This window comes from Lathamus discolor, chromosome 2, assembly GCF_037157495.1.
Source record: "Lathamus discolor isolate bLatDis1 chromosome 2, bLatDis1.hap1, whole genome shotgun sequence".
Lineage (NCBI taxonomy): Eukaryota > Metazoa > Chordata > Aves > Psittaciformes > Psittacidae > Lathamus > Lathamus discolor.
In genome coordinates this window covers 109,781,924-109,806,395 of record NC_088885.1, presented here as the reverse complement: position 1 = coordinate 109,806,395, position 24,472 = coordinate 109,781,924, and the positions used below count along the sequence as shown (strand labels likewise).

Here is a 24,472-nt window from a genome sequence, read left to right as displayed (position 1 = left end):
AAGCAAAACAGGCATGCTTAATAGACATTGTGTCTACCTTCCTCATCAATTGTGTAGCTTGATGAAGCTCCATCAGTGTCTGTAACAACACAAGAGTAAATTCCCAAATCATCTTCTCCAAGATCCTTAAAGGTAGCTTTTGACCTTTAAGAAAACAAACAAACATTTTGATAAAGAGATGAGATCAGTTTGAACCAAACCCCTTCTTTATGTCTGTAACACCAGATAAAAATAGTCTTGTATTAGCTTTTGCTCTGACGGAACAGGAAAATGTGGGGCTCTGGCCATTATAAACTGGAGTAGGTCCTATCATGTGTGGTATGAATGAAGATGGCACAACTCTCATATAGTGACAAAAACACTGCATCCTGTCATGTGTGGTACAAATGAAGATGGCACAACTCTCATATAGTGACAGAATCCATAGAATATCTGAAGTTGGGAGAGACCCTTAAGGTTGCTAAGCATGCTTGAGCTAGTTTAAACTAGCTATCTCCGGTGTTTCTATGTTGTGAAGTCTTTGATGAATGTGGAAGGATGCTGTAAGCACAGGCTGATTCAATTTTCATATGCAATACCATGAGTGTGGTGAGCCACTGGGGTTTTTTTACGATTTCTGTAACTAGAAGAGTGCATGGGCACTTCATAGGGTGAACCTGTGCATTTGCCTTTCTTCCTCTCTGTTAAAAGCAGGAAGAAACAGAGTATGTTTGTGAAGCATTATAGAAGTTTCCAAATCAGGCTATGTAATGCCATCAGAAGAGACTCCTGCTTACTCCAGCACCTCCAAAGATTGCTACAGTGTTACATGGCAAAAGCATTTTGCAAGCAGCCAGATAATTTTATCCTTTGAGGATTATTAAAATATAACAATATGTATTATTAAAATAACAAGAGTAGAAATAATAATAATTTGCTTTGATTGACAAGTTATAAGATGAAAGAGCACAGATTTTCTCTCCCTAAACATAACTAAATTGCCTAAGCAGGAAGTCTAACTTATTTTGTGCAAGCTACAATTTCCAAATGGTCTGCATATGGACTTGCTGGAGAACAGCATGTTCATGATGTAGCCTTTTAGTAACCTGACGGAGGTCATACATCCAAAAGGATGGATTTCTGTCTAGATCTCTCAAACACCAGACTATTGCTGTCCCCAAGGATTCTTACTTTCCGCCTTTGGTATCAATGTTCAGTCGAGTGTCATCCTCAATTGGTTCGTAATTCTTGGACCAAACAAACTTAGAGTTAGGAGACATCTGATCACACTCAAAGTTCAAGGAAATGACTCCATTGTCATCAACAACAACTTCTAATTCCTTGGTTCCTGAAAGAGCAGAACAAGGCAATTCCAGATAGAGAAACCAGCAAAGAAGTTTATATAGATATCATTTATAGGGTGGATTAAGCAGATCCTTGCCATTTGCTCAGTTGGCACATAAATTGCTTCAAAGTTTGGCATTCTCAGTCTTCGATTCTCAAGAACAGTTTTTATTCTAATCCACAGATTAAAGAGCACTGTAAATCAGCTGATTTATTTGAGCAAGCTTAAGCACACCTGACAGTCATGATATTTGTTCTGTAAAAACCTGAAGGGAAAAAAAGAAAAGGAAGCCTCTAAATTCACTAAATGCTTGAAATATTAAATAGCAATATTTTCCATTGTAAAGGGTAGTCAGAGCTTTCATTATGCTGCATTAATTCCTTTTTCCCTAATAATATAAGAGCTGTAAAGGGAATACTGTGTGCAACTGTGGGTGTTCAAAGAGGTTCAGAGGCAGAAGAGGAAATAGTCGAGTTGCCACAGCAGTGAACACTTGTGCAATAGAGGCACATTTTCAGTAGCACTGGCTTCACTCTGGGAGGTTTCTTTAATTGCTGTGCTTGGCATCCAGCCCTGCCACCGTCTGCAGCATTAATCCTGAGCCCACAAAGCAGTGAATATTTGCAATTAGCTACTTAAGTTGCCCACCCTGTTTTGCCAGTACCTAAAGTCCTTGAGCTGGATAAAGTGACCCAGTTCGTCTTTTAAAAGGCTCTGGGGATGAATCCCAGATCAGAAACCTGAAGGCACCTCTATCCTGCCCCCTTACACACCAGTGAAGCTGAGGGAATTTTGTCTAGGATTCGGGCAGCTGGGCAAGCTCATCATCTGTGGTGTTAACTTTCACTTCAACAACTTGTCAGAATGTCAGGGAGGGCTTGTGCACTGAGAGGTGCTGGAGAACATCCAGACTCCTTTTCTGAACAGCTCTGAGCTGGGTCTCCCATCTGAATAAGATACTCATGTTATATTACTTAGCCTAAGACAGTTCTGGGCTGCCTAGAATGCTAATGACATACTTCCTCCACAAAGTATTGTACCTTAAAAACAAAATCCTTATTCCTGACATGAAGATTAAATGCTTTATTTTTAGCATAATTCTTAATGAGCCTCAAGCGTACAAGCAGATTTCTGTGTTTCATCATCCTAATACTTTACAATGTCCTTTCCAGCACTGTGAGTAGCTCCTGTAATGACAATTTCTGTACATGCAGCTTTCTTAGTGTTTATAATTTGCCATAACCATTTAATGGAAAATGAGATTAATATTCCGATTTTGTTACTGTTACTTACCAGCCCTCACAGCAAGAAAGCATATTAAGTACCAATATATGATAAATGAAATCTGAGGTCCACAAATATCTTACCAGGCAGCAGCATATTCACTATTTTTCTATAATTTAATTTTTTATATGCATATTCATCACTTGACATTTGGTAGTGTTTTGTTTCCTGTAGATCATTAGCACACAAATCTTTTGATGGTAGATTATGCAATGTGCAAAGAATTACAGCCAGAAGGTTCATTTGAAGGACAGGATCTTTTATATTTGTTTTAAGGTATTCTTTTTTTTATTCTATTTTTATAACAATGTATTGCATTTATTTCCAGAAATGTTTACAGGTGTTTACCTGTATTATTTATATACATTTGTATATGTAATATTTATATTAGTAAAAAAATTCTTTTTAAATTACCGACCAGAATTCTCCACCCATCCTACAAAGTAGAGCCAAAGAGGCCCCTATGGTAGTAGCAGTCTTCATTTCCCTCCTTTAGGTAGCTCAGTGGTTTCAACATATCATTCTGAGCTTCTTTTAAAGTCATTGTGAGAAATAAAATACTTAGATGTCATATAAAATCTCCATTTTTCTGAGTGGCATATTGCATTGAAAGGAAAGAGATAACATGAAGATAAAGCAGAAAGCTTCAAAACACTAGTTTTGAATTCACCATTGTGAATGCAGCGAGTCAGAAAAGCTGAATGGGACAGGGTTTCACTAATTTCTGAGGTTCAAGCCCTTCTCAAGTGACTGATGCAGGAGCAGAGTCTAATTTTGCTTTGCACCAAGATGCACAAGGATTAAGGGCAGCAATGGGGAACAGCTGCAGTCTGCTCTTGGGTTCACTCTCTTTCTTGTGAGGTCCACACATGCTGAAGTACTTTTGTCTAAGGACAAATTTACAGCTCAAAAGTAGCCTGGATTGGTGGGGTGTGGTTTTTTAGCTAAATTTTAGGAGACAACTGTAAAAATTAAATGTGGTTTTCAAACAAGAGAGAGCAGATGCAAAGTATCACATAATTATATTTACACATTTCACTGCATAAAGACAACTGATACAATTCGCATTAAAGCAAATATTTTCATTTGGATATTCTTTACTTACATTCTCTGATGAGAAAGCTCAGTTGTTTTGAGATTTTATATATTTGCTAAAAGCAAAATTCCAGCAGGAATTGTCTGGAGAGACCTGGCAATATTTTGTCTCTATCCAAAATGATGATAAAGGCAGCGTTCATTGGGCAACAACAAAACACTTGTGGTAATTTAAAAAATAAAACTGTATGATTGGTCTTGAGATTTGTGTGGTTTGAGTGAGAAAGGCAGAAGCCTCACCAAGAGGCTGCTTTCCAAAATAGTTTTTTTAAGATGTCTTTTGTCCTTTCTTAGTACTTTTTAGGAGATTACTTTTGCGGATGCCATATCTGCAGATACGGAGCCAACCTTCAAGGGTGACTCCAGCAAACAGTTGCACTTGAATTCCAACTGAAAGGGGTCTCCAAAGTGACTTCATTATGTTTTTAGAGCCTTTATTTCAAAGGCCAAGAGAAAAAAGGTAATTTCTTGTACCCTTTCCTCAGGCACATTACTAGGTTAAAGAAAGGAAAATGATAAACAAGAGGTTTACTATAGGATAGGCAAAATCTATGTATGTATTATTTTGTGGTTGAGCTGATCCTAGTGGGTCCTCTACTTATGCAAATGACATACATAAATCTTACAATTTAATTGTATTTTTTTATATTCCTGAATCTGTAGTTATGGTACAAAAATCTGTTCTGACATAAAAGTGTTCCAGACAGGAAAGTAAGATATGACCCACAACTCATTTCCTACTTAGAAAAAGTTTGACTTGAGAGGGGTGGGACTGCTCACATGCAGCCTGTACGTAAACACAGACAGGAACCTGTTTAAATATGATGAAAAAGAGGAAGTATTTCTAACAAACCTGGTCGTGTTTCAGCTACAACAGGACTCGTGACGTCTGATGGTTTCCCAACACCAGCCTGGTTCGTTGCCCGCACACGAAACACATAGCTCACACCTTGTTTTAGGCCACCTATCTGGAGGGAGCAAATATACATGCACCATGTGTTACAAAACACTAATTTTAATTTCATGCTTATTATAGATCAGTCTGAATACTTGACTATATTTCTTTTTTTGCTTTGCTTATTTTCCAGTTGACAAATATTTCAAGTATTTCTTCCTTTTTGTTGGTTTCTTTTTTCAATTCCAGAATGACATGACTAATCTGTATGGCTTGCTTCTTCCGTGTATGCATAGCTAACATTTAGACAGCATCATTACTGAAGGAGGCCTACAAGAAATCTAGAGGGGCATGTAGTGATAGGACAAGGAAGAATGGCTTTAAACTGAAAGAAGGAAGGTTTAGATTAGACATGAGGAAGAAATTCTTCACTGTGAGGGTGGTGAGGCACTGGCACAGGTTGCCCAGAAAAGCTGTGGCTGCCCCATCCCTGGCAGTGCTCAAGGCCAGGTTGGATGGGACTTTGAGCAACCTGGTCTAGTGGAAGGTGTCCCTGCCTATGGCAGTGGCTTGGAACTACATGATGTTTATGGTCCTTTCCAACTCTAACCATTCTATGATTCTATGATTTCTTTGCAAAAGGAGCATTGTTACAGAATAGGATGTTTTTAACTTATTTACATTGACTCCTGAAACATCACAGTCTTTTACTGCGGGTAAATGCTGTTGTTTAAAAATGAAATTATCAGAGTAATAAACACCAGCTATACTTATTTAGAAACAGGAGAGCAGTTAATTGTACAGATTTAATTGTAGTGACTTGAGGAATCATACGTTATAACACCTGTTAATACTCCTTTAAAACATATGAAAGTATCACACTTTAAAGTGAGTTGTCTTTCAAATATTCTGAAAAGCATGTAAGTAGCAAACCTACTTCAGGCGTATCTCTAGAACTGAGACACTGCTGACCCTTTATTTAGAAGTCATTCCACAAAATGATGAGACATAATAGTGCACAAAGCTTGGGTTTAACTTGCTGTGAAATGTGAGCAGATGGTACTTTGTATCCTAAAGAACTGCCACATTATCATAACATCTAGTTTTATGCTGTCTGCTTTTGTGTAGTGATATCTATCTTGCCCTTTGAGCCAGAAAATGCTAGGGATGCCTCCTGTGTTACAGAATGGTATTTGAGTTTAGCAGTGCTTTCTTTTCTTTTCTGGTTTGTCATACCAGATTATCTTCTGAGTTACTGTCTTGTCTGACTATACAGACATTATATTGTGTATATCCTCAACACAACATAGCCTACTATTTCATTAAATGGAACCATGATCAGAACGTGATGATGCTATTGAAGGCTGACTTCATCAAGGTTATACTGTTATACCAGTATTTGAACTTAAGCTGTTTACCTTCAAGTATTTATTTTGAAGTGGCTTCTCATTGACACTCTTCCAGCGATCCTCCTTTGCTTCCGTTTCCTTCATATCGACATAATAACCAACTATGGGACTACGGCCTGTATAGACTGGCTCCTTCCACAGTAAAACCAAAGAGTCCTGCCTAACCTCTAAGCATGTGACATCATGGGGTGGCCCTGAAAGGTAAAGGTTGGAGCTGTGGTATCAAAATAAATCCCAAAGTGGCTAATGCATGAAACTACAGAATCCAAAACTAGACAACATGTTGTACACCCAGAGCTGGCATAACATGGGCGACTCCTCTGTGTCATATCTAGACCTGATATAAATACAACCTATGCCTATTAAAAAGACTATCCCAAAAAACAATCCAACTTGCTGAGACTGGTATCTTGATCAAATATTCATGAACAAACAAAACTGACAAATAATCTCCTGACTCAGGGAAATAAGTTAATTATTAAGCTGATGGGCTGCTTCAAGGACTGCTCTAAAGTCCACTGAAGTCAATAGAGTTTGTTTTCATTCATTTCAACAAGTGTTAACAGGCCAGCAATCTGGCCTTGAAGTGATACATTTAGACAAGGGTTACAGGACCTCATTATTCTCTGGCTTGCACCTTAGACAGATATTTATGTCTACCGTTTAAGCTAGGAAGCAAAGTGGCAGACACAGTACAGGAACCAAGCAGGAAAGATAACAAAAGTACAAGGGGTTGTAAAATGCTGCTGATTACATAGGAGTTGTTTAATATGCCATTGTAAATGTACTAAATCAAAGTGATGGAGACTCAAGCCTGGGTATGAACTTCAGTGCTTTTTGACTCCTTTGGAGACTGAAGGCGTTGAGAACTTTGATGGATAATTGATTACAGAGCAGTGAGTAACCTCCACCTCCCACTCAGGATCCTACCAGGTACAGCAATGGTCCATTCTTCACATTTGAAGGGCTGGCTGGGTTGGGAAGGTGTCCCAACCCCTGCCAGGTTAGCAGCAGCTACCTGGAACTGGTACACCATGTTTTCCTTCAGGTTTTCAATCTGCATAATCAATAAGATGGTACTTATTAACTTTGGATTAAGGCTTTATTGAACACATGAACAGGTGTTGTGTGCATGAAGAGATAAAAGTATTATTGACATCATACATAAGGCAATAACTATCTTGGCTTTTCCTCTGATCAGTGGTGGAGCATACGTGAGTGGTCTTAGCACACCAGACTTTAAACCACTTTTCCCATTAATAGACACTTGGGTAGTCAGGAAGGGAGCAGTGTATTGCACAACAGTCATACTAATCTGTCTCATGATACAAGCAAGTTCACTTAAAGCAAGACTTGTCCTCACAGTAGGGTGAAACTCAGTCCTGGCACTGGTTTTCATTTGTAAAGCATCTCAAAAAGGTTGTAGCTAGCCCTATCTCTAAATTAGGTCAAGAACTGATCACAAAGTGCAGCTGGTACACAGCTGGTTCCAGCACCAGTAAGAACGGGGGTAGGTCCACCAAACCCAGTAGGAATGCCATAGGACATAAAAACTGGTCATGCCTGGAGTAGTGAATTCACAGATGAGAGTTGGTGCCAGACTAACAGATCAGTGTACAAACAGCTTTGCAGAGAAGTTTAATAGAACTGAATAAATGTATCATCATAGGTATAAAGCCCTCTGAACAGCAATCTGTACACTGAACTGTAACTTACCGAAATCTGTCTTTGAGATCTATTTTGGAAATACTGTCTGCACCCACATCAAGTACAGAAGCTAACCACTTACCCGGTATGCCCTCTCACTGATGGCCTTAGTGTTGGCCTCCATCCATTTCCCGGGAACTCCATCAACCACTTCACGATAGTTTACGTAGTAGCCGGTAATTTCAGTTCCACCAATGACTTTAGGTTGTTTCCATCCTAATACCATCGAGTCACGAACACTCTCAAGTACCATGATGTCATAAGGTGGAGATGGAGCAGCTGTTTCAATGTGAATAGATGTAAGTAGGAAGCAATATTTCAATAACCAGACTGGCACTCAATTAGCGCACCCAGGTGGCTCCCATCCTGCATTTCCTAATTAGAACAATATTTATGTGGTCAAGGGAAGTTTCTGGAGTAGGAATAAGAAATGCAGGATAAAAGCTTCCATATACCAAATGAAGAAGTCCAAACTGCATAGGAATTAGTTTTCAGGATGATTTGGTTTTTTTTGAGAAGCAAGCTGATACATAGTGAAAGAATGTGTTGCAGTTGCAGCTCTGATGTAAGTGATCAGGACTCACATTAAAACTGTGGAAAATGAGGAACTAAAACTAACATTACAGGAAAAGAAAAATGGAGATGCAATGATTTGTTTTCTTTTGCTGAAAGCAAACCCTTTTCCACACCTACAATATTCATTTTAGTTCAGGTTTTTTTGGTTTGTTTTTCTTTTTTTTAATAGGCCCACATTCTTCCCTTCTGAGCAAGGACTTTATCTGTTAATTCTTTTTTCTTCTTCTTTTTTTTTTTTTTTATTTCACATACTGTGCAAATTTTATCATTGCACCCATCACATGATCTTACCTTAATAGAAGAAGGCGTGATCATAGGCACTGTAGACTGACCAGAAATGGAATATGTTTGTTATTGGAACTGACATAAAAAAATACGTGGCATAATCTTCTTTTCTATTTATGTTTTTTAAACAATAAAGATCACATTAACTTCATCTCAACCCATTTTCTTATAAAGTCTTTTCTGTACCTAGTGGGGAAATGCTTGCCCACACTCTATATATCATGCACCACTGAAGAGCCCTACTTGTAATCCAGAAGTCCTACTTTTGGTGGAAATCCTACATCTTATATGTTTGCTTTTGGTTTTAATGTTTTATATCAATGCCAGCTAGCCCCAGGTGCCTCTGCTTTGTTTTCTGTTCAACACTTTGCACAAGCCTTTTGAGTCTCACTTCAGAGCCCTGGGGAGGAATTCAGTTCACTGGCCAGGTACTAGGACTTAAATGAAATTCAAGCCCCACATTTCTTGGGCATAATGGGTGTGTAGGTGTTGAAAACATAAAGCATGATTTTGTGCATGTGCCTTTAACTTGATAGGTTTTTCTCACTACATATTGCTGTCAGTCAAAGATACAACACAACATTCATTGTTAGCACTGTGTCTCAGAGGATAAGCTGTAGCTTAGGCATAAATCCACAAATCTTACATTCTAACACAATACAGATTTTCATGCTTACCATCATAATCAAGTTTTGTTTCCTTCACATTTACATAACACAGAGATGAGATAAAAAAGACTCCTGAAAAATCACTGAAGTGATTTAGTAATAATACCATATCTTGGATACATTAATATGTAGTCAAGCAAGCTATTAAAGTAGTAAATGGATTTATGTTTCTCTTTCAGTAGGCACTAAATCTGTAGTGGTTTCCAATACCATTACATGCATAATGATCTTAATGGAGAGTTGAGCATGCACTTAATGGGTCCGATGGAAGATGAATCACTGGAGAGCACGTTCACTTGTGACGCTGATGAGCAGAACTTACAACCATCTGAAGTGGATGTACCCAAGCAGTGAAAACTATTTCTTTTATTAACTCTCACCTTTATCTTTCTTCTTTGGCACTTCTTCCAGTGTCAAAAGATCCCCAGGTCGAGACTTACTTGCCTGCTTAGGAGCAACTTTTCGTAGTGAAGATGTGACAGTGTCCTTAACCATTTCTCTCATGTTATTGTCTCCTGTACTTGACAGTTTGTCAGAGCTACTGGGTAGTGTGTCTCTATTAAACTTAGCATTGCATTTTAGCAAAGCATCTGTGTCAAAGATAGGCTGGGAGGACTCATGCATGCCTTCCCAAATGGTAGTGCGGTCTGTTAGTCCACCAGCTTTACCAATCAGTTCAGGACACACACCATGAAGCAATCCTCCCCCTATAATTTCCAGAAAACAGCAAAGACATTTTGAATTAGAATACATTTTTTTTCTCTTCATTTAGTCAACAGAATGAAGAAATGCGTACAGTGAACATTACAGCCAAAGTAGGACAAATCACAGGTTTTGCACACAAAATGTTAATCTTGAATTCACAAAAAATTGAAATGCGTAGAATACCTCTCAACCTGCTCACAAGTAATGCTCTTTTAATAACATATACTTTTCAGAGAGAAGAAATATGGAAAGTTAATAGTAATCCTTATTTGCTATGATTATTTTAGTATTAGATCTTCTGAATCATATTTCTGATCCCTTCAAAATGATCTCACAAAATTGCCCTAAGCCACGTCTCTCTGCTCTAAGGTTGTGAGGTATGCAGTTTCAACACAAATGAGAGTGAGGATGTTGCAGATGTGCAATTTATTCTAGCCAATGATACCATTAATCTTTATGGATTAGTTCAGGAAGTGGCAAACAGAAAAAAATCATCAGCAAAGGGGGAACACACGGGGTTATAGAAGCTTTACAAAAGACATATTGCACTGATTATTAGGTTTAGGTATGGAAACAAATTTCTTAGGAACTGACTGTTATATAGGATGGTGTGCATTAGAGATGATATATACTGCATTACAGAATCGGAATGACATTCCATTTTCCAGGATACCTATGCAGTGAACTTGGCAGTGCTCTCTTACAGGGGTTCACAAGAAACACTTGGAGAAGACTGGATAGTGAGGGTGAAGAGTCTAAAAGAGTGCAGTGACTGTGAAACTATGGCTGTGAGACCACAGGATCTATGGATAAATTATTATTTGTGGACAGCATTGTGAAACAAAACAATTAGTTACAAATAGTTGCTGAAAACCTCTTAATTAAAACCCAACATATTTGCCATTAAAAAGAGCAATGGAAAATAGCTTACCAATGGCTGCTTCCACTTGTATAGGCTCTGAATCCTGCGAAAATTCACTGAGCCCTGCTGCATTAACAGCTCTGACTCTGAAAATGTACTTCTCACCATTGACAAGCCCATGGCAAACGAATCTAAAACAAATCAGTGAAGGAATACTTAGAAAGTATTATACAGAAAATAGAAATCTTAACTGGGAAAAGAAAGCATTTCTTCCATAAAATGTACTCTTATTTCTGAAAACTGAGGATAAACCATGACCTCAGTGACTTAAATGAAGCCCAGAAAATGTAGAATGTATTTAAGCACCTCATTCATGCACAAATATAATGTCTAAAACCATATCTCTCCAGATAAAGCATTTACCAACACTCTTTCCTTCTTAAGATTATTCAAGTTTTCATGTTACCAGAGGGTCTACCTTATTTCTGCTAGTATGTAAAATCCATACTTCCTAATGGAAGCAATACAAAAAGCTGCAGAGATAGCATCTGTATTTCCTTGTGAAATACTGTAATGACATAAGTAAGAGACACCTGTAGCACAAGTTCCCATGTTTCACTTCCAATAATAGATGACAAATTGCAGTGTTCAAAAACATTACAGGGCATAGTACAAGAGCTAAAAATTGCCCAATTTTTTATTTCATTTTTGCTTCTATACATGACACAATAATCTACTGAGTTACCTAATGATTGCATAAAAAACCCTCATAAATTTTCTCAAGTGTCCACTCTGAGAACACAGTATTTCCCAAGGCAGGAATAATTTATATTGGAAAAATTGTGGTTTGAAAATGTCAATGTTTTATTTAAAACAAAACTTATTTTAGAATAGTTATTTGAAGTGTATTTTATTTCATGCTACTTTGTTCTACTTCATAATGTCATGTCTTGCACTGCCAGTGCTGGGATCATGCAATGATGTTTGAAGCAAATACAGTGGGGAAAATAAAATGTATTTCAAAGTTAACAGTTTATTTTAGGGAAAAAAAAAAAAAAAACCTGAATTCATATTTTCAGAGCAGTATTTTTCCTACTCATTCTGCTAGGCTTTTCAAAATTATTTGCTTTCACCAAGATGCGTGCAGAAAACAAATTTCAAAAGATCAAACTATGCTGCATAATGCAAAGTATGAGCTACAGCTAATGCTCTGAGATCGATTCAATCAGAAAAGCCAAGAGTTAACAGACAGCCTGTGCCAGGCTGCATCCTGCATTACATCACATTGACTGTAAATGCAGTGATAGGAACCTAAGCAGTGTAGCTGCATCACAATATGTAGTATCTCAGAACACTATTTTTATTTTTATGGTGAATAAAGTTTACATTTCATATTTTAAATATGCAAACAGCATGAAATTTCACCAACACTTGATATAACCACAATAGAAATCATATAAGTATATACGAAAGTATATAAATAGGCACATACAACTACTGCAATATAAATGCAGAAAAGAATGCTTAAAGGAGATTGTTGTGCTTGTGTTCAAGCAAGTGGGGGTTTAGGTATTTTTGATATGCAAAGCATTTACAATGCCTTTTTAAAAACAAAGTTGGTCCAAGAGTATTTAGCAGCGCCATACTTCTTGTAATAAGGGTTGTCATGGATAGCAATTACAAATAAGCCAAATCAATCATAATAAGTAGAGGCTGCTTCTGCATTGACATCAATCCACTTGAGATCAAGTTCTGCAGTTACTCCTTTAGACTTTGAAGATTACATCCTTATTCAAACAAAACCAAATCTGATTTAGTTTGCAAAGTTTTAAGTCTTGATTATTTTTCTGACTAGAGACTGAGCTTCATGTCAGTAAGAAATGTGAGTTTATACCAAAGTGTTCATTAATATCTTGATAACTGCAAGTGAAAGAGTAGTTAGAAAGTAACGTTGTTAGTGTGATATAGTCCACATGTCCTCCTGACATTCTAGATATACAGTCCAGAAATGTTTACAGCTGTCTTCCAAAACATAAGACTTTGCTTCCAAACATTATGCAGTTTAGTTTTCCATTCTTGTAATTTCAGACATTCCTCACTGTACTGTTTTTCATCAGACTGATAGGCTGTACAGTTGAGAAGAGCAAAGAGAAGTGAAGAACTTCTCTTTTCTTCACTAGCAATGTCCCCATTTCCCCTGCACCTTGACTGTTTCTGACATAAGGTTGATTATAAATTCCTTTTGGACCAGGCTCACAGTTTGAAATACATTTTTATAACTTCTTATGAACTTCACCAGTAAGAGTGATTCTAGCCTCCTGGCTACCACAGAGTGATTAACTTTACTACTACTAGTAATGGCTGGAAAGCACATAAACCCAATAAATCAAAAATTGGTGACCGTAATTTCCATGCCTGAAGATCCATTACCTTGTGCCTTTCACTGGATTGTTATTGCATGGTTCCCAACGACCAGATCCAACTACACTTGACTCAATGTAGTACCCAACCAGCTCCTTGGCATCTGGTGGCTCAGCCCAAGTGACAACAACTGAGGTATCTGTATTCCTAATTGGCATAATACGTCCAGGAGCTTTGGGAACATCTGTGAGAGAGAAACAGAGATATATTAGTAACCAGCCAGTCCAAATCTGAAAATAAAATCAGGGTGACATTCTATTCCTGACATGCATTCTATAGAATGAATATTCTTGGCAGAATATTCATTCTATATTCTTATATTAGCATGACTAATACAGATTTAACCCTCAAAAAACTCCTCTGATTTAAATTAAGTAACCTGACAGGTTAAGTAACAACAGGACAGGATCAATAGGTTCAAGCCTTTGGTGGTGAGATTCCTTACTTCTCTATTGCCTGTAACTCAGCACATTTCCATCAAATTAGATTTAGTTTATTTCCTCATGCTGAACATCTACACCAGAAATGTGATTTTGAGTTTTCTAAATGGGAAAATGTGTAAGGTATACATTGAAGATTTGTGCAGCCCATAGAATAAGTCAGAAACCAATGCCCCTGTTAAATAGCAAAATGCATCTAAAGTGTTATTTGAAAAGAGCTGTTTGACTTTTCTTAACGAATGTGGCTCATCTGCATCAAGCTGTTCTGAAAACTCAGCCAGTATGAAGTAAACAGAGACAATCTGGGAACGGGATTGAAATCTGCATTGCTGTTTGGAAACAAATTGCTAACGTAGATGTAGCTACTGATGCTTTACTGTGGTGAACATCTTGGCTTCTCTTCCAGTGGAAATAGTCTCCGCATTCATGTTAGTATTAAATTCTTCACTTTTGTTTAATTTGGCAAACAAGGAAGGTTATACTCTGCTGATGTCTGGGATTATTTTCAATGAAGACTCTAAGTAAAACAAAACATTTCTGTACCTCCTTGAGTTTTCATTTTCTTTCATTATTTGCAGTCTTTGCAGATCTTGGCATCGTTATTCACAGCTTAATTCCCTTAGTTTGCGTCTGTCATTTGACTACATGTTAAAGGTTCCACAACCCAAACCAAAATTATTTTAGCAAAAGGGAATAAATCAATGACTGCTTTTCATACTTGAATTATTTACTGGGCAGCTGTCTGTCTTCAGACAAAACAATTACATCATAAACTGAAAAGAAAATTTAATATATATGACCACACACTTACCGAGTTTGTCATCCACAACAGTGGCTTCAGTTGCTTCTGAAGGTTCACCGATTCCAGCTGAATTGCAACAGCGAACTCGGAAGCAGTAGGATTTGCCTTCAGCCAAATCAAAAACTGCAAAACGAGGGGACTTCACAGGGATCTCGGTGTTCACCCTTTGCCAGTCCTCTGTGCCAGCAACGCACTGCAGTCAAACCCAGAAGCCATGTTTGGAACAGAAGTCCCTAAAAGCTGAGTGTCTAACCCAACAGAATTTTCTACCTGGACCACCAAATGCATGTCTGCTACAGAGAAGTCATGTTACTTTTTTGGGCCTTTCCACAGAATGAGCATCCTTCAAAGCCTATGAATCTGCCAGATGTCCACCTACTCCAGAAAACGTACATAAAAGCTTACTGGGTTTTATATATCAAAGCTAAACTCCTCTTCACTGCCAGTAAGTGATGTTATTATTAACTGCATCCAGTTCTGGACCACTTTCATAATAAGTTCTGCAGACATTCAACATCATCCAAAGAACAGGAGTCTAACATTACCACATTGCTTCTAGATGCTCTTGTATCACACCTAATGATCACTTACACCATTAAAATTAGTGAGTAATTTTTGCCTGATTTATATTAAGGGAAATTTCAAGTAATGGTCCTGGTTTCTGAGGGATTTCAAATTCTCAGCAGAACATTATCTGACTATGTGACATTATTACTCAGTACTCAGCATGCAAGAGGTTATTAAAAAGCTTTCTTACATGGAAACTCAAAATTCATATATTCATGCTCTCTAAGTCTGTTGCTAAGTGAAACTCACTTATTTAGACCAGATTTTGTGAGAGAGATGAAAAACACATAATGGGGAAGTTATTTATGTCTCCCTTCATGACACCTCTAGAACGATAAGGAAAAGCATGGATAAAAAAGTTTGTGAACCATGAGATACAAGTAAAAAGGGTGATGGCATGAAGAATTTCCTAGGCTAGCAGCCATGCAAAAATGACTCAGAAAAGCAGGACACTGAAAATAAAACTGATTCTGTTCTGGAAAATAAATTTTGTCATCTTTTTTGAGTTGGTGAAGCAAATGGAAAGGTGATATAGAGGATAGGCAGCTGGAGGAGGAAGTGCTGATGCCAGGAATCACTTGCAGAATTCCTCTGTCCAAACAATCGGTCCCACCAGACAAACTTTCCTTTATACACATTTTTTTTGCATAAGTATTTAAAAAAAAAATAAATATCATATATATATAAATGTGACTTCTGTCTGTGCTTTCTCATTACAGGAGTTTGCCAGCCTGCCTACTCCAGGGTAGGTCAATGACACAATTCATAAAAGGATATTAGAGTGTGTGACACGTTCTGCATCTACTTTCCTACTTCCCATCTTTCTTTTATTCCCAGTTTATCTTAATCTACAGGAACAGTTATCTTGATGAAGATAACTCTCCTGGCCCTAGTTTGAAAATCTCAGGTGGCAAGAAAAGTTAACTGAAAGTCCAGAAGAGATGACAAAACAAACATGTAAAAGTTTACCATATCGTGATTCTGATTTTGTCCAGTTTTACCTTTTCCACAAAGTACATGATACCCTCGTGGCCACGCTGTCCAGGAGGTTTCCAGCTAAGCACAACATAGTTCTTGGTGGCTTCAATAACTTGCAGGTCTGTAGGTGGACCAGGAACAACACCCTCTGAAGAGCAAGGGAGAAGAATAGGAGAGGGAATTGAGATTTAAATCCTTCACATTTGTGTCAGAATTAGTGCCTTAACTAAAATTTAGGAGTACTAATATACCTTGGCACCTAATTTTTTTTTTAAACATAGAGTTAAGAGTCTTCTAAATATTGGTTTTAAATGAACTCTTTTAATTCTAAGTATGTTTACTCTTTAAGTCCTGAATAATGAAACCTCACCTCTACAACCAAATTGTGTTATTCAAGGTCAATCGACTCTCAGAACTAACTCTGGGTGCGTGCCAAAGTCAACTGAACTCACTGGGAGCTTTCCTAATTACTCAGCCAGCTTCATCTTAGACTTTTGTAGGCAAAAGGGCTATGTTTACCTGCAGGTTCTTCCTCAGTGACAATAATCTGTCCAGTCCAGGGAGCAGAAGGGTGACCTGAAACAAATGTTAGAGGTATCACAGAAATGAGAGATTTAAGGGAGTTTTGAAATGATGAGGAAAATTACTCTTTTGCGGTTCAACACTAACATTTATGAGATTCATGTGAGCTCTATTTTTTGTTACTGCTGTGAACGTTGCTCATGTAGCAAGCTAGTTACCCAAGCCTGAATATTGAGAGCAACTCATCAATCAATATAGCTAGAAAATTTAATCCACTGAAACATCTACTCCTTACTAAAATGTCACTGAAGTCGCCTAGGTGACAAACAGAGGTAACTCGCTATTTTCAGAGAATTAACTTCAACTTTATTTTCCATACTCTAGTCATTTGGATTAACAGCTCGCTCATTAAAGGAACAGCCAAAATCCTGCAGGCTGCTCTTTGTCTCTTTTTAACCACTTTCCTTCACATTACCGGCTTTCAAATCATGGGTCACAGTCACAAACAGAAACTCAGCCTGACTCAGCATATCTGCTAGATATGATTTGGGCTGCACTCTCAGTGCCTCTGTGTTATCATATTATTGCAGTTACACATTCAGCTATCAACCAGGTCAATGCACTTTCAGAGATAATTTTTGCAAATGCTGTTCTCCACCTCCTTGTGCTTCGCCCTACATTGGCTGATCCATTTTGGAGATGTGAGCAGAGAGGGAGCTGGTTGGGATTAAAAAGGATCATGAGGGATGAAAGGAGGGCACGTAATGGGAATAGGCCACCAAGAGCAGACTTTATCACCTGAGACAGCTTCCATGATCCCCCTGGAGAAGAAGCCTCCCCCAGACTTCAGGTTCCACATGTCTGTCTGAGCACAATGCTTCCTGGCAGTGCCAAACCTACTTCCTCTGGCCTTTTGTTTTTATTTTGAATTTGATCATCTGACCGCAGTCTGTAGCTTGCAGCATTATGATACATTAAAGATGTACAAGCTGGGACCATGTGAGCTCTGTAGCTTTGCATACAACACCCCTTCACATCAACAATTTTTAGCAGTAAAACTTCAGAAATTAGTAGAAATAACTGGATTTTAGGTATATGATTTAGTCTATGGGTAGAGAGGTGGATTTGGAAACAAAATGGGACATTGCAAGGCAATGGCAGAAATATCCTTCACATATAAAATTTAACACACAGAGCTTGGGGTCTGCTGTCCTACCCTGGTATTTTGCTGACCTTATGGCAGAAGTTTGATATTCACACGAGCACAGAATCAACCACCCTTGTCTGTGGCTCAGAGAGAGACTACTCACAGGATCTGTTCAGCTATTTTGTTGGCTGAACAGAAATGAGTGGCTTTAGGCAATTAGCTCTCCTGTGTCTTTTCTCCCCTGCAAGTTCAGAGCATGGCACTGTAGCCAGCCAAAGCCATTTCAGCAGGTAGAGCACTTTGTACAAAGAGCACTGAGATGATTTCTTCTTGGCAAAGCCGCCTCCAAAGAGGGTTTTGTTTTTGCATTGCTCCCTCTAGTGGGATTTCGAAGGCTTATGAATAGGTTGTCATACTGTTTGGCTGGGTTTTTTCTAATGAGTTGTGACCTCTTGAATGTCTTAGGCAACCTGCAAAAAAGCACATCTTACTTCTAAGCCTGGCTCTGTCAGAAGGATCCAGAGCAGCCACGGGCTCTGATACCCGGGATGGTAGGCTGACGCCAGCTTTGTTCACAGCTCGGACTCGGAAGATGTAGGAACGGCCTTCAATCAGACCAGTGACAGGAAAACGAGCAAACTTCACAGGACTTTCATTGCACTGGGTCCAGTGGGTGGTGCCAACCTCACACCTGAAAAATACCAACAGCAAGAGCAGTGCTGGGAAGGGAGAAACACAAACTTGGAGCACCCACCCCCCTTTACAGCTTCACCATCTGTTCATGTTCATTGGCTGGTCCATACCAGCTTCCTCACAGCATTACACACTGATGACATCAAAGCAGATGCACCAAGGGGTCAGGGATGAACCATCTGGCATGCACTAAATCCCTTGAGGGCTCAGGAAACATATGTATCTTTTGCAGTTGCCAGCAGGTGACTAGTTCATCTATCATACACAGTGCTCCACTGTACATCCCATAAAATGATAGGCTTCATGGGGCATGGAGACCTCCCTTGTCAGTTCTGTCACCAGCCTGGCACACAGACGGTTGTGAATGGAGTTAAAGTAAGGCACTCAGCTGGACCCTGTTTCAAAGACCACTGGGGCTGCCAAGGGAGCCTGCAGTGCAGTGGCTGCAGCCACTGCAATGACAAGACCTGGTGGGGTGATACTGGTCCCACTGCTGCGAAGCATCCCTTTTGTGGGAATCGTTACTGTCTTGCTCCTGACAGTTTTAGGTTCTGGTTTCTGCTTGGGGTGAAGGATGCCCAAGCTTCACCTCTAGCATTAGCACAGACTGGTCCTGCCTTCTTGAGCAACATGTTCACTCTACAAGCAGTTAGGGGCTACCCTGGCTGAATATTTGGGTGCCTAAATACATTCAGTGGGATCAAATACTGGAGAGCAGTAGCACAACTTTGAATTTAGAAGCAAACGCAGAATAAAGGAGGTAAACATAAAAGAAAATGAAAATAACAAATGACAGATTATTTTATCTCATGCTTTTCAATGTGCCTTTAGGTTTTTCAGTTAGAATGAACAGCAATACAAATTCTCCAGTCTGGCATGCTCACTGACCTGTCAATGAAATATCCAAGGATGGGGTTTCCTCCATCGACAGCAGGCTGCTTCCAGGAGACAATGACATAATCTTTGTTGGCATCTAAGCACTGTACATCCAGTGGTGCACCAGGGGCTCCAGGGATTTCAGCATCAGCATCTATGAGGATGGAGACATATGTTTCCAAACGTGAACCACAGTTCTTTAACAATTATTAATCTTTAAGGACTGAAATCTGTTCCTAATGAGCCAAAAAAAGAAGTTCCATTACTGGCTTCAAAAAGTATTGGATTTTATATTGGCAATGTTTTTCTAGGTTTTGGTTTTCTCTTTGACACATTTACAAATGCTTAATAAGTTACAACATACTGTAAATGTAATTCACCTACTCATTTTAAATAAAATTAATAACATGCATTCTGGTTAGGTAGCTGCAAGAGACACAACTGAACTAAAAACTTGGCAGACTGTATATTTACCTGCTCTTCTGCTTACAGGAAGGGGCTGTTATATTGCCTGGTGTTATCAACCAGGCAATAGCTCAATTAAAAGTATTCACACATTGGATATAAAACACTGAATAAAATGCCTCCAGACACAGTCCTTCCTTGTTTTTTTTTTTTTGGTTAGTTAAGAGCTTCAATGGTATCAAAACCTTTTGAAGTTCAATGATATTACACATACAAATATATCATTGTGGAATATAACCTTCATAAGGATAAGCACAATGTTCCTTTCAAGTGTTTATCACGAAGATGGGACTGCTGGTGTCCAAGGGCCTTGACTCCGGCATCAGCTTTCAGACATATCTAAAGCTTTAAAAAGCAGAGCACAGCGCTGGTCACTGGGGAATCTTACTGTTTACATAGTTAATTTGATTTGTGAGATGGGGTCATTTTCCTGTAGAGAAAAATAACCTTTGCAGAAAGACTGTATGAGAGAATTTCAAAGAAGAGGGGTTGTTTCTCTGCAAAATAACATCAATTTGTACAATTACATGCATTTTTCAAACCTTGTGGTGAACTACTTCAAAAGAAGACCTGGCATAGACATGAAAGATGTACATACCTGAAGAAAACAATATTTTGCTAGTATTTGCTAGTATTGCTATTCTTGCATCACATCTAGTTCCCAGACTTCTTAAAAAAGTTTGATGTTTCAAGGCATTACAGGATTTTGTATTTCAATATACAATAATCCCTATTTTTCATGCTTCTGCCTTTCAGAAAAAAAAGCCTTATAAGAGAATCTAACATGCTTCATTAAGTAAAACAGTAGTCTTCAGAAAAAAAAGAAGAACCCATATTTGACACTATCTTCTCTTATAGGCAGATTAACATCACACGGAGTTTTTGAAGCTGCACCAAAGTTACCGAGTTCAGGTTCTAATTACAGCTAACTTGACGTGGGCTTGTTTTTTGGTGTGTTGTTTTTTTTTTTTATTTTAATGATAATGTACAAAAAAGCAATCCCGTTAACAAAATAAGAACCTTAAGGGTAACAACAACAGGTGTTCAGTGATCTCCACAGGCAAGCTTTTACTGACCATATATTCCGCTTAACAGAATGTGAGACACCACAGTTTTGTTTCCAAGACAGAGTAGGAAATAGCTGGGACAACCAGCATTTCTGATCAGCCTCTGGGGAGCTAGGATATCATCCCTGATGGCTTGCTGACAAATGCTGACCTGTAGCCATGGCAGAAGAGGCACACACACTTGCTAAGTGTGTCTAAAGACCTAACGTTATGTGCTGGATTAGTGCATCGCTTACTTCCATCAATTCACAGGGGTTTCAATGTGTGACATAGAAAGACAACCACTTGTGCTTAAATACCACAGCTAGCCATGTATAGCAAATTTGTTTACAATTGAAGAGGAGCAGTGAGGAATATACTAGCCAGCTGAGACTGTGGGGACCATTTAAGTAGGAATGTAGAATTAATCTAATTAGAATTTGGCAAGCACACTGCTTGGCTAGTAAAATACTCTGTTGAAAGTGGAAGTGGATTTGCAGTCAGGTCGTATCTGCATTGACAGAAGATGTAACAGGAACAAGGGTGATCATTTATCTGTATGGCAGCACAATTTAAAACAAAGCAAGAAAGACAAATCCAATTTCTTGTCACAGATGCTCACTTCAGTACCTTCTTCAGGTGATGAAAACACCTGCTTCAGCCATATTTTCTGAACAGGCCATTATCTCACACAGCTCTGCTGGGCTCGGCAGCACAATACCGTTCTAGGCATGATCTCAGAGCCAAGAATTTTGAGACCCATTTGAATTAGCATTACACACTTCAGCTGCTTTTAGCAGCTGAGACAGATATAGACCCAGCACGCAATCTGATAGCTGTGGCTCCCTCTAAAGAAATATTTCTCTAATAGAAATCCAAAGTTTTTCATTTACAATCAAAGAGTTTTTCATGTTTACAAGCAAACAACACTCTGAGAAATTATGTTTTAATTCCACACTTTGCTGCTTTTCTTTAGAGAATAACAGAATGGTTAAGATTGGCAGATAACTCCAGGGATCACATAGTTCAAACCTTGGATCAAAGCAGGGCCAGCTAGAGCTTGTGCCCTAGTACTCTGTCGAATCAGGTTTTGCATATCTTCAAGGATAGAGACTCCACAATATGGCTGGGTAACATGTTTCAGTGTTCAGCCACCCTTTGAGTAAGAAATACATTTTCTTATGGTTAAATGGTATTTCTTGTATTTTAATTTGTGCCCATTGCCTCTTGTCGTGGCACTGAAAAGAGCTCTTTACTCCCCTCCGTCAGGTGTTTATACACACAGATAAACTCATCCTAAGCCTTCTCTCAGCCCCACATCTCTCAGCTTTTCCTCATATGAGAGATACTCCCTTAATCACCTTCACAGCCCTTCACTGGACTCACTCCAGTGAGTCCATGTCTCCCTAGGACTGGATCCAGAAGTCCAGATGAGTCCCACCAGCGCTGAGTAGAGGGGAAGGACCACCTCCTCCAACTTGCTGGCAATGCTCTTCCTAATGCAGTCCAGGATACTGCTGTCCTTTGCAACAAGGGCACATGTTCACCTTGGTATCCACCAGGACCCTCAGGTCTTTTCTGAAAAGTGTCTCTCCAGCCAGTCAGCCCCCAGCCTATCATGGTGCATGAAGATATTCTTCCCCAGGTGCAGAACTTTGTGTTTCCCTTCCATCATATTTTTCCCCACACTGTGCATTAGACAGAACCCCTCAAACGGTGCATAAAATGTTTATCAAAACAGTGCAGTTTAGCTAGCAGTGAGATGGTTACAGAAACATATTTTTAAGTTATGACATTTTTTTCATGAAAAATCCTTTTTTTTTTCCCCCAGAAATAACAATTAGAAGTTATATTGCTAGAATCAAAAATAATAATTCTCTTCTCATTAGGGAAAAAAAGCACCTGAAATGTCTAATACTGATTTTGCCAGCATGTTTTCTTCATTTCTGTAGTGAATTCTCTTCACAAGACAGTACTTACCTCTAACAAAGACATAAGCACTGTATTCTTCATAGTAGTCTCCCATCACCACTCTTAGAGTGTAAAGACCTTCATCTTCCTTGTTTGCATGATTCAGTGTTAACGCGGCTCGCTCCCCGCTCCAATGCATCTGGACCCATTTGGATGGTGTAATCAGAACACCTAGAAATTAGGGAATTTAATGACGAGAACTGGCTGGATCTACTGAGGAACACATTTGGAATACAGAGAATATATTGGAATAGATTGGAAATGCACAGAGACCATTCTTATTATGCAACTTCCTGTCTTCAAATATAAACATAAAGTACAGCTAATTCTGCGCTCATGCCAATTTTGTCTTCAAAGTGTAACTTCAGAAAGCAACAGCTTTTTTATCAGCCGTTGCACAACACATTTGTGCAACTACTTAAGAAATGTTTTGGCATATAAATAATTAGTAAAAGCTATGTGGGCTATGCGGATGGGACACACAGATGTTGGAGTTGATTAAAATGCTTCTAATTTCAAAAAACTTTTAAGACAGAAAAAAATCCCTAGAAGACATTTTCACGGTGCTTCATCAGTTTTCTAACTGTGGTTGCATTTCGAAATGCTAAGTTTTGAAGTACTTTGAATTGAAAAGGAGAAAATACGACTGTTTGAAAAATCTGAGACAGTGATGACCAAATCACAACATTCACTTGTGCTGAAGTGAGTAAAGGTTTATATGAAAGAAGTTTCTATTTATTCTTGTCAAACTTTCTCACCATTTCTGTACCATTGAATTTCTGGTTTGAAGCGCTTGATATCAGGATTTATGACAACTGTGCAGCCCAGACTTATTGTCTCGCCTTCTCTCCCAAAGGATACATCAAACTTGTCGACAAAGCTGATTTCGAACCTGGAAGCATAGCCATGAGGGGTAACGCCAACTGCATAATGAAAAAAAAATCCATCTGTTTGCTTTTTCCTTCCTTTCGTGACAAGAGTAGGAAGCAAAAGTACCCAATGATTATGAATATAAGCTAAGATAAAGTTTAGGGTAAAAATAGCAAAGGTACATATTAAGTCATCATCTTCACAGGTAATTGCAGTGTTAAATAATCTAAGCCCTTACTACCAAAGAGAATCAACCATTTCTTTATTCATGCAACCCTAGTTTTTACAGCTAGTTCATTTTATACGGGAGAGGCTCCTTTAGAATTTCATTTCAGAGTGTCCACAATTTCAGATGCAGTGTTCTATCATTTTCTCATAAGGTTTGCTTAATAATTTAAAAAAAATTGTCTATTTATGATTAATGATTTAGGTTTTTAATATAAAATGAGCTCTTCATTCTCCCAGACATTCAGGTAGCTTATTTCTGGATATATTTCTGAATTTATCTTTCCTGATGGTGTGTGACCCAAGTTGTGCAGTATTCCAGACAGAAAATACTAAGTGCATTACACTTGTACCACACATACATGGCACAGGGGCCTCCATGTTTCTTTTGAAACAGCTCAGCTGATAAAACCTAGGGACACATTTTCCTTTTCCACAACTGCCCTACAGTGGTAGCTCCCAGTGTTCCTGTGATCAATGGGTATATGCAGATCATTATCTTCCTTTCCCATAACCTCACCTACAGGTGAGGGTAACACCATCTGAAATTGTAGAATTCAGCACCTTTGTAAATCAGACCTTATTCTGTTTTAAATAATATTCTACTTAGTCATTTGACATGATGTTGCAACCATAAAT

At 38.6% G+C, this 24,472-nt stretch overlaps 1 protein-coding gene across 5 annotated transcripts in view; it reads right to left on the bottom strand.

The window, feature by feature from the left end:
* Window positions 1-24,472, bottom strand: part of MYOM1 (myomesin 1) — a 76,789-nt gene that overhangs the window by 25,510 nt on the left and 26,807 nt on the right. For 4 of the 5 annotated variants that reach the window (XM_065668059.1, XM_065668058.1, XM_065668060.1 and 1 more), the window contains exons 9-24: window positions 23,497-23,661; window positions 22,748-22,909; window positions 19,269-19,410; window positions 18,179-18,378; window positions 16,538-16,594; window positions 16,042-16,166; window positions 14,483-14,666; window positions 13,241-13,415; window positions 10,880-11,001; window positions 9,933-9,950; window positions 7,797-7,993; window positions 6,938-7,064; window positions 6,017-6,201; window positions 4,557-4,671; window positions 1,171-1,327; window positions 38-144 (exon numbers count right to left, since the gene is read on the bottom strand). In XM_065668059.1, coding sequence (XP_065524131.1) covers window positions 38-144; window positions 1,171-1,327; window positions 4,557-4,671; window positions 6,017-6,201; window positions 6,938-7,064; window positions 7,797-7,993; window positions 9,933-9,950; window positions 10,880-11,001; window positions 13,241-13,415; window positions 14,483-14,666; window positions 16,042-16,166; window positions 16,538-16,594; window positions 18,179-18,378; window positions 19,269-19,410; window positions 22,748-22,909; window positions 23,497-23,661 — 2,238 coding nt within the window. Of the gene's footprint in view, window positions 1-37; window positions 145-1,170; window positions 1,328-4,556; window positions 4,672-6,016; window positions 6,202-6,937; window positions 7,065-7,796; window positions 7,994-9,623; window positions 9,951-10,879; window positions 11,002-13,240; window positions 13,416-14,482; window positions 14,667-16,041; window positions 16,167-16,537; window positions 16,595-18,178; window positions 18,379-19,268; window positions 19,411-22,747; window positions 22,910-23,496; window positions 23,662-24,472 lie in introns of all 5 variants that reach the window. The other variant, XM_065668055.1, reaches the window with a different exon arrangement.